The following is a 14,442-nucleotide window of genomic DNA, read 5'->3' as shown; positions in this document are numbered from 1 at the left end:
CATAAGCAAATTAACTTGGATGGGTTGGTGTTATTTCTCATTTTTTTCAGGTGAATTTTGATACATTGTAATAATAAAAAGAAGGAAAAAAGTAATCATGAGGTGCAAATATTAGGTACCATGAATTCAAATAAAAGATGAAAGAAATATAGTTAATATTAAATATGGAGCACTTGTAGTGTTCTTGGGAGCACCGCAATTTGTTCTGTGGGTAAATACTCGCTCCGTTCTGTCCCGTTTATAACGGTTTCGGGGATCATTTAATTTAATTGGATAGAGATGATTTTTATTAGTAAAAACATGCGAGGGGAGGTCGCCTTACCGTTCCCCGTTTATATTTCTTATTTATTAATTTATCCTTATATATATATAAGTTTATTATATATATATATATATATATGTACATTTAAGTTAAAAGAACCCTAAATCCTAATCTCAAAAACCCTCAACCATAGTAATCTTAACAATCCTAAATCCTAATTTCACCATATTTTTCTTTATTGGTTTGGTTTTGTTAGATTTGACTACAGAAGTGAGGGAAACAAATGGTGCGAGTTTGGAAGTAAACGGGCTGGGTGGCTATTCTTGAACACACGTAATTATTTGGTATAATGGTAAAAGATTAAGATGTCTTCGTAAGTTTGAGTCTAATTATGATTATTTTGGACAAGTTTGAGAACATGAATTAGAATTTAATGATTATGTACGTTGGTGGTTCCTCTTGTCTGAGGAATGTCTAATATATAGGATCATGTTGAGAAATTAGGTTCATGTCAGCGTCTGAAAATTAAGTAGTGCCCATATTATGAGTAATTAGGAAGCTCAAAATTCTGCATGGAGTGAGAGATTTTGATGTCCAACCAAGTTTTGGATACTCAGAATAGCTCTCTTTAATGTATTGAGGGCATAAATAGGGAAAAAGGACAAGGGGGAGAGAAACAACAAGTACAACCACAGTGAATGGGATAGCAATCCTTTGAGGTCCCCAATCACACCTCTTAACTACAATGGCAAGGACAAGTGTGTGTCAACTGTTCCACCATTAATAACTCACATGATTTTTGCCTCTTTTATTTTTTATTTTATAAAAAAATCAATTTAATGTTTTGCCTTTTCCTACATAAATTTGTTGGAATATCAATATAATATATATATATATATTCAACTTGTAGAATAATCAAAGCATGATCATTGCTGTATCAAGTAGACTGAAGAGCCAACCTGAAGTTCCCATAATGGGAAATGACTGGTCTGTCTTTTGGTTCAATTACTTTTGGCATATTGTTTTTCATAATCAACTTTCATAATTTCTATTTAAACCCTGGTAAAAGAGTGTACTTCATTTAATTCTGCTTCTTTTTGAACTAAATACTATTAAGTTGATGATTTTGACACCCAAAAATTTTCTTCGGATCCCCTCAAAATATTTGTTTCATTGAAGAGAAGATCAATTTAATTTGATGGGTTTTCTCTATTTTGGAAGAATTTCTTGGAAGTCCAATATAATATTGTTGAACCAGTGTTGTACCATTCGAAATCCAACTATTTTCTATTTATTTTTAGTTATTTATTTATTTTTTTCTATGAATACAAATTTTAGTTTTAGTTCTTATGAACCCTTAAACGCTTATATATTGATTGATTAAGGGTTATATTCAATTGAACTAAGCCGAGCTACTCAAGTTAAATAAATTAAGCGTAACTAGTTTATTTCATTAATGATTTCAGGTGAGACTTTTCAGTCATGTTAGCTTTGATTCAACATTAAGCAACTAAATTCATCTTGATATTTAAGGGACCGCTTGATTTGTAACTCTGAAAATAATTTTAAAAAATTTAGAAAACAAAAAACAGTTTTCAGAGGACAATAAAAGAAAATTATTTATAAATAAGTCTTTTTATAACTGAGTTTTCAAAAAATTGAATCAAGCAAGAGTTTTTTGTACATTTATATTTGAAAAAAAAAAAAAAAAAAAAAAAAAAAAAAAAAAAAAAAAAAAAACTAAACTGTTGTTAGAGTTATAAATTGAGTAGCCATCTCAAAATTTTGTTGACCTGCAAATTAGGAATTAAGATATGACAATTTGTATCTCACAAATAATTGTAAGCCAAGTCTCCGATTGAAGCAACCCTAAGCAAAGCTGAAAAAACTAGGTTGGTATTATAATCATGAATAGTCACAACTTCCCAACCCTATTCATTAAACGAGGTAGGTTTCAAGATGGGATCGTGTGACTTATTTCATTAACAGAAGTTGGATAATCTAATTGTAGCTGTCTAAAAGTATTCTCTCTATGAAATACTACTAGAATTTTTTTTCGAAATTTACAAATTGCTCAGGAAAGGAAAAAAAATAAATTAAGGGTCTACAGTTAGCAGCAGATAATAAACATAAAAAAAGATATAGACTTCTGGTTACAAAAGTACTGTTATGTTCATTTGTTGTGGAAGGGCATTAAAGAAACAATAAATTCTTCAAACACACAATTAAATACACACATGATAGGTCCTACCAGCCCCATTTCCTTTCCACCTTCCTCTGTTTCCTCCCACCTCTCCTTTATATCACCTCTCATGCCATTCCATTCCCTCTATCATCCGTTGACACCGATCCATCTCAAAACAAACATTTAAACACTACTTCTAAGATCTAAGAATGGGTGTTAAAGCCCATATGGGCAAGAAAATGAAGCTCCCATTTCTCTCCAAGAACAAAGAAACAGGGCATCCTTGGCAATGGCACTCATGCAAGCACCCCAAGACCCTTTCTTTCCGAGCCGGCGACAACATGTTCAAGACCGTTAACTCCGTCTTCTTCGACCCGGAAATGCCGGAGTCGTCTTGGTTCACGAACTCATCAGAGTCTCCAAGCTTCTCAACCGAGTCAGAGGAGTCAGCAGGGGAGTCATTGGAGGTGATAATTCGCGGGGTGCAGTCAGACAGGCTGTTTTTCGAGCCCGGTGGCACGAGCTCGATCTTGGAGGAGGCTAAGGCTAGTGGGTTCCCGTTCAAAGAGAGTGTGGTAATGGCAATGGAGTCTGATGACCCTTATGTGGATTTCAGGAGGTCAATGGAGGAGATGGTGGAGAGTCATGGGTTGAAAGATTGGGAGTGTCTGGAAGAGTTGTTGGGGTGGTATTTGAGGGTGAATGGGAAGATGAATCATGGGTTTATTGTTGGTGCATTCATTGATTTGCTTGTTGGGTTGGATTCATCTCATTGTTCTGATTCCACTTCTTATTCCTCTGCTGCTGCTTCTTTTTCTTCTTCTCCTTCTCCTCCTCTGTCTCCCAATTTGGCACAAAAGGAGATTGAGGAAGAACACTAATGTCTTAGCTTTCAATGCCTTGTCTTTAGTTTATGTATATATGTTATTAGGATATTCAAAGAAAAAAAAAAGAGAATTAGAACTGAGAAATCAATGCCCACTTTACTATTTCTTTCTTCTATATCATCTGCTCTCGATGAATGTACATGTTTTTTATTTTTATTTATTTATTTATTTATTAAATAATGGTGGTGTCCTAATTGATGAATAAACCATAGAATACCTTTAAGAATTCCGGTATAAGAACTTTAGAGTACTTTACCCTTCTACGAGAGTTATCATATGATCGGCTGAATAGGGTTATGAACCCCTTTTATATAACAACAACTTGACGACTTTTCTACAAACAAGGCCTCTTAGAGGAGAAAAACTTTCTTGCAGTGCAATGGACATATCTAACTGTTTATTACCGCATATGTAATACACGAGCGGATATGCATGAATTGCCCGTATGCGCTCATTGCACGGTGAAACGGACATAAGGAAGTTTTTCTCCTCTTAGAGAACCCGTTCCTCTGTTCCATGTGCACCAGTCGTTTCTCTTAAAGGGATTCGAATTTCGGAGGTCATGTGAGGTGAGTCTTTTGCCGTGTTTGTTTAGAAAGACACGTGTAGTTCTGTACACAGACACATGCAAAATGAAACATTGACCATGAGTCTTGTTGGATGGTGAATTTCAAAGATTAAGAAATTTTGGAGGTGTGAGAGAACAGAGTCCCTTTTGGGGCATGTATTACTGAGGATTCAGAGCAATTCATGATCTACTGACCACAGTATTGTGCCACATAATTGCTACTCTAGCATTGGACATGATTCACAATAGGGTATTATGGAAGGAGAGAGAGAGGAATAGACAGGCTGGAGTGATAATAGGTTCATCTTCCCACCTCATTCATGGCACAGCTGCAGTTATAATAGGACCATCTTCTTCTCCAATGGGCTATGAATGCCAATCACAAGTCTTATCATCCAAATCCAAAATTATTGGAATGCAACATTATTGGAGTCCGTAAAAAATTGTGAAATGTGATTACATTTTAATGACTAGGTGAAATTTAACCTTCAAAGGACATACTGAAAAGTAATTCCTAGTTCAAGTCATTCATGAATATTGTCAAGTTGTATTCACATTGCTTTGTAATTTTTATTTTTTTTTACTTTGCATGCATATATCAGGGTGGAACCTCCCAAAGGTAAAATAATTAATTTCCATGCATGTGAAAGTGATGAGTGAATGCTAGTTTCTGCTGTTCATCAAGAAAACACAACAATCCTACATTATTGTTTTTTGTTGGACTCGAACTCTCAACCTCTCTTTTGGAGAGGAGAAATTATACCATCTGTAAATGCTTCATCTCGGCCTAAGTGAGAAATGCTTACGATGCCTATTGGTTTTTTTGGCGACTTCAATAAATAGCGTCTAACATGATTCTTTACACACGGTAATGAATAATATATTCTCTCACTACTCTAATTATGTTTTAATTAATGTTTGTCACTTCGATCAATTTTAAAAACCGATCTATATTTTGATGAAAAAGGATAATTTTGACGACACTCGACAACCGACAGTGAATGGGAGTTGAGATGTCGGCAAGCGTAAATTGCTCTATTTTTTTTTATTTTTCCATTCAAATAAGCACATTTCCTCTCTCCCCCCACATCCACATCCCACCCCTAATTAAATTGCACCATGCAATGTTGACAATCACATCGGGACTAGTTTGCGTCCAACAAATTTACGGAGTCATTACGTGATACAACGGTAAAAACCTAACATACTGGCACAAGGTAGTAAGTCAAATTCAGAAGTAGAACCCTACACTGGTACCATTGCACATGACCCCGCCTACAAATGCTTGGTACCATTAACCGACACCAACTTTTATTCAAATTTTCTCTTACATCAATTATCCTTACAAAACATTTTTAAAAAATAAAATAAAATTGTATGGACAATCTCCAACAAGTGAATCTGGAGTTTGGACCACCTGTTAGCCACTGACAGCAACCTGTATACATGTTACTAAATAAATTAATAAGGATAAGGTCACTATAAAATTAGAAATTAATAAGAGTAGAACCACACCTTGGTAGTCCAATCTTTGGAGACTCCCATACAAGTTTTCACCTTTTTTTTTTTTTTTTTTTAGGAGCACTTTAACAATTATATATATATGATAAAGTTACTGCATGTATTATTAGTCTTAAACTGATGCAATAAACCAAAGGACACTTACTCAAAATATACATACATACATACATACATACATACATACATATATATATATATATATATATATATATATATATATATATAAAAATCTGAGAGATAAGGGTTGTAGTTCAGTGATACTTTTTTTTTGTGAGGGTCCAATTTTTTATAGGGGTATGGGAGTTTCTTGCCACAAAAAAAAGAAAAACAATGAGATTGGTTTTGCAGTTGTTTTATTTACCCATCAATGCTGGTGTTTAATGGGATTGGGCCATACCTATTTTGTGGTAAGCGAGTTTTTATATCTGGCCCATTGCCCACTCCATCGTAGGCTCAGGTCAACTTTTATTTTGAACAACAATATATTGTGGGGGTATTAATAGGCATGGCCCAGAATCAGCCCAAACTCCAACTCTTATAAATAGAGAATTTGGAACTTCATGAAGTGGGCCTATATCATTGGGTTATGGACTTCTAGCCTTTTGGGGAATGGAACCTTGGCCCAAACCAAAACTCTTATAAAATGGCCCCTTAATTTTCAAAAATAGCAATCTCTCTTTCTACTTATATATATATGTACAGTACACATTCATAAACACTGATTTAAATACATACATATCATTTCTGTAGATATTTATACATCTCTTCATTCAATATACACGTACCCATATCGAGCAATTAATACCCTCTCTTCCTTCAATATACAGTCTCGGAAATGAAATGAAATTCACTCCGTCCCTTGTCCCATATGTTTTGGAGGATGATTTCAAGGAGATTGGAACTCCCAATCTTCAAAACATAGAGTGATATTTTTCATTGGAGTTAGCTCATTAAGGTAATGTTTAATAACTCAATTTAGTGGTAAGTTAAATATTTATTCAATAAAATGTATTTGATAACCAATTATGTTATATAATTTAAAAGAATGAGTGTCACTTAATAGCATTCGGAATGGAAAGCCATTTTGGATCTCCAATTGTGAGTTGTCGTGACTCTCTACTTAAAGTGGTCAGCCTAATTAGTCGATGTGATGTTGATTCAACTAATTACTCTTATTATTAATTTTTAAGCAATTCTCACTCTATATACCATCTCACTATATATATATTTAAACAATCCGCTTGCTACAAGGCTTGCTGTTTGTAGCGAGCATGTCAATTTTATTTTAATTTTTATTTATTTATTATTGGTTTTGCAGTTGTTGTTTTATTTACCCATGAATGTTGGTGTTTAATGGGATTGGGCCAAACCTATATTGTGGTAGGCGGGTTTTAATATCTGGCCCATAGCCATCCAATCTTAGGCTCAGGTCAACTTTTATTTTGAACAACAATATATTGTGGGGGTATAAATAGGCATGGCCCAGATTCAGCCCAAACTCTTATAAATAAAGAATTTGGAACTTCATGAAGTGAGCCTATATGATGGGTTATGGACTTCTAGCCTAGAATATTCTATTGGGGAATGGAACCTTGACCCAAACCAAAACTCTTATAAAATGCCCCCCCTAATTTTTCAAAAATATAATTGCCACCCACCTTTTTACTTTGTCTAATCCCAAAAATAGCAATATTTCTTTCTACTTAGTACTTCTATATGTACAGTACACACTCATCAACACTGATTTAAATACGTACATATCATTTCTATAGATAATTATACATCTCTTCCTTTAATATACACATACCCATATCAAGCAATTAATCTCTTCCTTCAATATATAATCTCGGAAATGAAATCTTGACTCTATTTCTTGTCCTATATGTTTTGGAGAGGAGAATTATTTCAAGGAGATTGGAACTCTCAATCTTCAAAACGTAAAGTGACATTTCTCATTGGAGTTAGCTCATTAAGATAATGTTTAATAACTCAATTTAGTAGTAAGTTAAATATTTATTCAATACAATGTATTTGATAAGGAATTATATATACAACTTGAAAGAATGAGGGTCACTTAATAGCATTTGGAATAAAAGCCATTTTGGCTTTCCAATTGTGGGCTGACGTGACTCTCCACTTAAAGTGACCAGCTTAATCGGTCGGTGTGGTGTTGGTTGGGCTGACTATTTTTATTATTAATTTTTAGGACAATACTTGCCTACTCACCGGTGAGTAAAAATTTCATACTTACCACCCACGTAGCATGACAATAAAGTGACAAGTGTTCTTCCAATATAAAATAAAAAATAAAAAATTTGAAAAGTTATTTGGGTTAAACTCAATAAAATCTTAATCAAATCCTAATTTTATTATTTCTTTTTCTCATAAAATCGGAATCAAACCCAGGCCATAAAAAAAAATAAAAAATAAAAAAAAAATTATGTTGAAGGAATTGGATTAAACTTTTTTATGAGGGTGAGACTTAAAGTTCAATTGTAAATCTAACCATTCCCTGCTAGAGTATTTGCGTTAAAATAGGCTTATTAACATTAGTCAAATAAATAAAAGAAAGTATTTTGTCATGATTTGGTAAAAAAATAAAATTTGTTTTCTTAACAATTCTTTTTAGTTGATTAATTATAAGACAATCATAGATTCATATTTATTTTCACATGTGGGACAAGACACAAGTAACAAATGCAAACATCTACCTTTACACGAACAATTTGGTTTTTTTTTTTCCCCTTACCAACAAGAATGCAACAGAGGGCTAAACAACACAAACCACGCTTCAAAAGAACAAAATCAATATATATTAGTTCAGACATGAAATCTTATCACCCACAATAAAAAATTCTAATCCAATTCCTTTCATGGATTTGATTTGAATAAGATACTTGTAGTTGTGATTCCTTAAAGTTTTAGAATTAGGGTAACAGAGTAGCATGAAAAAGAGATAATTAGATATGAGGTTTGATTTGGATTCTATTGGATTTAACCCAAATAATTTCTTAAATCTTTGATTATTATTATTATTATTATTTTACATTGTAGAGACACTTGTCATTTTGTTGTTGCGTCATATCGATGGTAAGTATGAACTTTTTACTTACCGGTGAGTAGGCAAATATTATCTTAATTTTTAAGCAATTCTCTCTCTCTCTCTCTCTCTATATATATATATATATAAAAGCAATCCGCTTGCTACAAGGCTTGCTGTAGCGCGCATGTTAAATATATATATTTTTGTGTTGTTTCCACAATGTGGCGAGTCCCAGACCGTGTTACTCCACTCACCAAATGGGCCTTTGGCTTGCTAAAATAGAGCACAAATTTAAGTGAGAGGCAAAAAACCACAAGGGAGAAGGAGAGTTGTTAATAAGTGAAAACTTGATTGACCTTGAGAAACATTTTCATATAATTTCTGACAGTGATTAGTTTACCAAGTTGATATTAAATTGAATACAATAAATTAATTAGTATCAAACCTTAGGAAGCGCGGATGTAAACATAGAACACAATTACGATACGATGTGAATACAACAAAATTGATATTTTTCAATTTATCAATAATAACATACACATTCTTGTTGATTTGGCTTATATTTTGATGTGAGAAATGCGAACAAAAGTTTAGGCAAAAGAACAAACGAAGATGTAAACACACATATATATATTTTTTGGGTAAATAAATATGCTTGTTCGTTTTGTTAGGCATTTAAGTCTAATTTTTTTAATTATATTTTTAGCCCAATAGATTTTAGAATTCGAGCTAAGTCCCATGTCCTATTTAAAAAAAAAAAAAAAATTCACATATTGACTCACCATGTTGTGAGATTTCTCTTGACTATGTCCTTACATATCATTCGTGTTCGTTTAAAAAAATAATTATTTAAATTTAAAGATCAGTAATCTTTATTTATATTCAATGTGTGTCCAACACTACAATAATACATACGAAGAAATATATGTGCTTCATAGATCAAACTATATAAATTTCGCAAACAATTTTTGTATCGGTCGAATTAGTTTAATTTTAAAAAAATAATTTGGTGGGACAATTCACATGTGAACTTCACCATTGTGGGCTGTTGGACTCCATGGGACTTACGACTCCATGTGAAAGTAGTCGGAGTGTCAATAGTGTATAGTACGACACATTAATTAATCTTACTTTGGAGTGACGTATATGTGATATATAATTATGTGTGATATATATATATTCTCAATGTTGAGAGAAAGTGAAAAGAATAATTTTCATTGGGCCCGGCACAACAGTACAATTCCCATAGAGAGAATGTTTTCTCATAGATTTCATGCAATCACAACGCAGATCATAGCACACACCTCTTTATTCATTCATTCATCAATCAAAACACCCTTTATTCTTTGGTCTTTAAGAAGAAAAAGATAGTACACAGTTCCCGATACCTTCAAACAGACAGCCAGTCTGCTCTCTCTCTCTTTTCAGGCCCCTTTGCAATGAGTGGATTTCTCTTCCTCTCTCTCTTTTCCTACCTTTTTTTTTCTTTTTTTCTTTTTTCTTTTCCTCTTTTTTTTTTTTTTTTTTTCTCTTTTTTACCACAGCTTTTGATTGTGTAGTACTACTACTATACATAAAACAACACACCAGTATTATATAAGTAAACTAAAGTTATATTCTTCCACTCATAGTTATTGAATAGATTTACGCAAAGAAGACCACATGTATCTAGTTTGGTGCCTACAAACCATATATAGTATAGGTACTTAGTCATATACATGTCATACTTTTTGTTAAAGATATAGTCCAACTTCCCAATATACTTGAAACTTTATTTCATTCCTACAGCTATATGTGTGTGTGTGTGTGTGTGTGAGAGAGAGAGAGAGAGAATTTAGCTTCGTCTTTGCTTCACATGCATTCCACTTTCACAAAACAAAATTTTTTCCTCACCCAACAAGAAAAGCATAAATCTACTTCACATATTATTGCATACATCCTTTTTAAGCCTCCTCATCACAGCAACCAAATTATAAACATATGCAATACTCTCTTTCCTAGCCAAATGAAAGCCATGAAACCAAACCCTATACTTGTAGTCCTTCATTGATTTCTTCTACAACTACTACTAATACTAGTTAAGAGTGTATAACAAAAAAACATCAAAACAAAGAGAAGATGAGGACAGGAGGTTACACTACTCATCACTCTCTAACTAGTGAGGCTGCAAGCATAGTAACACAAGCCATTAGCCTTGCTAAAAGGCAAGGCCATGCCCAAGTCACTCCTCTTCATGTGGCCAGAGCCATGCTTGCTTCCTCCACCGGCCTTCTCCGAAAAGCTTGCCTTCAATCACATTCTCATCCCCTACAATGCAAAGCCCTAGAGCTCTGCTTTAACGTGGCGCTCAACCGTCTCCCTACCTCTGCATCGAGCAATATTCTAGGGCACCACTCCCACCACCCTCCTCTCTCCAATGCCCTAGTTGCAGCCTTCAAGCGTGCGCAGGCACACCAGCGGCGTGGCTCCATTGAAAACCAGCAGCAGCCCATTCTGGCTTTGAAAGTAGAGATAGAGCAGCTCATAATCTCTATCCTAGATGACCCAAGTGTTAGTAGAGTCATGAGAGAAGCTGGTTTCTCTAGTCCTCAAGTGAAAACCAATGTAGAACAAGCTGTCTCTTTGGAGATCTGTTCTCAGAGTCCTGTGAATAGCCAGTCCAATGATATTAGCACCAAATCACCAAGTTTCGGCACCAATTTCTCTCAATTCCCACCAATGACTCAGTTTAGACCATCACTAAGCAAACCAACTGATCATCAAGTTTCGAGTGATGATGTGAAGAGTGTTCTAAACACATTCATGAGCACTAAAAGGAAAAACACTGTCATTGTAGGAGAGTGTCTAGCTAGTGTTGAGGGTGTAGTTAGAGGAGTGATGGATAAGTTCAAGAAAGGAGATGTTCCTGGAGATTTGAGGTATGTGCAGGTCATAACCCTTCCTGTCTTCTCCTTCAAAAATCTGTCCAAGGAAGTGGTTGAACAGAAGCTTGGGGAGCTTTGGTCCTCAGTGAAAAGCTATGGGAGTAGAGGGGTGGTTTTGTATGTGGGTGATCTCAAATGGGTGTCTGAGTTTAGGTCAAATTTTGGTGAGCAAAGGAAAAACTACTATTGTCCTGTGGAGCTCATGATCATGGAGCTTAGTAGAATGTTGAGTGCTATTGGAGATAGTGGAAGGTTGTGGATATTGGGGATTGCAACTTTTCAGACTTACATGAAGTGTAAAACAGGCCATTCTTCTCTAGAGTCTCTTTGGCAACTTCATCCTCTCACAGTTCCTGTGGGCACCTTGGGACTAAGTCTCAACCTTGAAAGGTATTTTCATGAACTCATCTTCCATTTTCTTTTTGAATGTTTGTCTCTAAATTTATTAATTCATTGATAAGTACTAAAAGTAGATAGTTACGTTAAGTAAATTTTTTTCTTAAATTTTAAATTATTAATCTTTTTTTTTTACTCTTTCCAGTGATGGATCTTGTTGGTCACTTCTTAAAAATGAAGTTGAGCAGCAGATGACTTGCTGTACCGATTGCTCGGCTAACTTCAGGAGAGAAGCTCAAAGCATAGCAACCACCACTCATAACCATGAGTCCACCACCACTTCCACCAGCTCAAGCTTGCCTTCATGGCTTCAACAGTACAAGGAAGAGAAAAGAAGGGAAAATATCAATGATCAGGTTTTCATTTTGACCCAAGCCTAGTTATATATTTTCTCATTTATTGACACAAGGTGGAACAAGGAAAGTCTAACATTGTATTCCTTGTATGATCTGTAACAGGAATCCAACAAAATTAGAGATCTCTCCAAGAAGTGGAATTCAATTTGCAGTTCATTCCACAAAAATCCCCATTTCCTTGAGAAAGACTTTAATTTTCCTTCATCTATTCCTTGTCTCTCTAATTCAATCTCTTCAGCTGACCAGTGTAAACCTAATTTGCACCACACACTACTAAGCTGGCCAGCGATTTTTGAACCCAACCGGTCGCCTAAAGAACACCAATTTTTAGCATCTAATGAAAAAGGCGACGAAGGCTTTGAGCCCAATTTGAAAATGTACATGCCATTTACAAATGAGCCAAAACCAGACCTTTTATCCAATCCTAACTCTAGTCCTAATTCGGCTTCTTCTAGCGAAGCAATGGAGGATATGGAGTGCTTGCATCAGTTCAAGGAGCTGAATTATGAGAACCTGAAGATTCTATGCAATGCATTAGAAGAAAAAGTGCCATGGCAAGTGAACATTATTCCTGAAATTGCAAGCACAGTCCTTGAATGCAGGTCTGGGAAAAAAAGCCGAAAAGGCAAGTTGAAACAAACAGAGGACAAAGAGGAAACTTGGTTGTTCTTCTCAGGTGTTGATTCTGAAGGCAAAGACAAGATTGCAAGAGAGTTAGCTAAACTTGTTTTTGGCTCTCACACTAACTTTGTCACAGTTGGTCTCAGTTGCTTCTCAATGACAAGAGCTGATTCAACTGAAGAGTGTGTGAGTAACAAAAGAGCAAGAGAAGAGTTGGGTTCAAGTTATCTCGAGAGATTTGCTGAAGCTGTGCAAGAGAATCCGAGCCGCGTGTTCTTCATGGAAGATTTGGAGCAAGTTGATTACTTTTCTCAAATGGGAGTTAAGAAAGCAATTGAAAGTGGGAGAATTACACTTCCTGGTGGTGAGTTAGTCCTTCTTAAGGATGCCATTGTTATTTTCAGCTGTGAAAGCTTCAGCTCCATGTCAAGAGCTTGTTCACCTCCCACTAGGCGAAAAACCGGTGACAATGAAGTGAAAGAGGTTGATGATCAAGGGATGGAGAGAAGAGAGTGTGTCTCACTGGATTTGAATACTGCCACTGAAGAAGATGACAATGGAGATGAGCATTCAGTTGGTGAAATTGGCATTTTGGAATTGGTGGATAAGCAAATTATTTTCAAAATTCTGGTGTTGTGAAATGAGGCGATCAGTTAAGGGATATGTCATGGGAGGGGTATATTTCTTTTTTTTCTTTTTCTTTTTCTTTTTTTTTTTTTTTTCAAAATTTGGGAAAAGGGAAGGAAGAAGGTTTGTTAGATCCACACTAGAGCACTATGGATGCCATGTACGAAATGTACAATAGTACATATTTAATCTAGTTACTTGACAGCTTACGAGACCTACATTTGTTTCTTCTTTAGGATGTCTGATTTCCTGTTTAACAACAATTTATTGGGAATTGGTTGGTTTTGTAGTTACTGAATGTTGACTCAAGGCACTGTGAAAATTTTCTTTCTCCATTTTTTCCCGCTAATTGGCACTGTGCAATTTTATCTTATATAATATTTCCTCTATTTCAAAAAAACAAAACATGGCATACTTTTCTTTTCAGTTTGTTTTAAAATAATTGTCACTTTTCTTTTTCAAACAATATGTTTTACATTTTTCTATGTATGTTTTAGGAATTTAAAATTTCAAACTTAGGATATTCAAAATTTAGAAGGACAAATTAATAACTTTTAAGGAAACAAGGCATGTCCCCTTAAAATTTTCTACTCTCCAAAAACGACATCTAAATTGGAACAGAAGGAGTACATCTTTCAGTCTTGTTGATCTTGAAAATTATTTTAATACAATATACCAACTACTTAAATGTTCATGTGGTGATAAAATTAATCTGCTCAAAATGTATTTATTCTTATAAAACAACATAATATTACATGCATCATTCAAGTTTAAGGAAAAAGAAAAAGAAAAATGCCACGCTACATGGTGTCACTGTTACACTAAAGACTTTCTCTTTAGCTCAGACCTTTAAGGGTTTCGGTTAATGAGCACCCATTTTTTTTAAAATGTCATATAATCACATTTTCACTTAGTGTATCCATCTCTTTTAGGAACCTGAGATTCAGCGTCCATCCAATGCATCATAGTGATGCGCCAGATGGGGCACATGCATAACGCGATATGACAAAACTGTGCATCATAACTTGGTGCACATTATTGGAGGGGATCCA

General features: G+C 34.7%; 2 protein-coding genes across 2 annotated transcripts; both read left to right on the top strand.

The window, feature by feature from the left end:
• Positions 1–2,503: 2,503 nt before the first annotated feature.
• Positions 2,504–3,449, top strand: LOC132311796 (transcription repressor OFP13). The gene has a single exon (XM_059809899.1). The coding sequence runs from the start codon at positions 2,657–2,659 to the stop codon at positions 3,326–3,328; it is 672 nt and encodes a 223-aa protein (XP_059665882.1). The 5' UTR covers positions 2,504–2,656; the 3' UTR covers positions 3,329–3,449.
• Positions 3,450–10,263: 6,814 nt separating this feature from the next.
• LOC132311795 (protein SMAX1-LIKE 3-like) lies at positions 10,264–13,734 on the top strand. The gene is made up of 3 exons (XM_059809898.1): positions 10,264–11,780; positions 11,932–12,142; positions 12,245–13,734. The coding sequence occupies exons 1-3, from the start codon at positions 10,585–10,587 to the stop codon at positions 13,400–13,402; spliced, it is 2,565 nt and encodes an 854-aa protein (XP_059665881.1). The 5' UTR covers positions 10,264–10,584; the 3' UTR covers positions 13,403–13,734.
• Positions 13,735–14,442: the final 708 nt, after the last annotated feature.

The sequence above is a fragment of the Cornus florida genome, unplaced genomic scaffold (genome assembly GCF_030987335.1).
Source record: "Cornus florida cultivar Cherokee Brave unplaced genomic scaffold, ASM3098733v1 CherokeeBrave_3.0.0_Hap2_Chr06, whole genome shotgun sequence".
In the NCBI taxonomy this organism is placed as follows: Eukaryota; Viridiplantae; Streptophyta; class Magnoliopsida; order Cornales; family Cornaceae; genus Cornus; species Cornus florida.
This window is presented reverse-complemented; position numbering and strand designations above follow the sequence as displayed.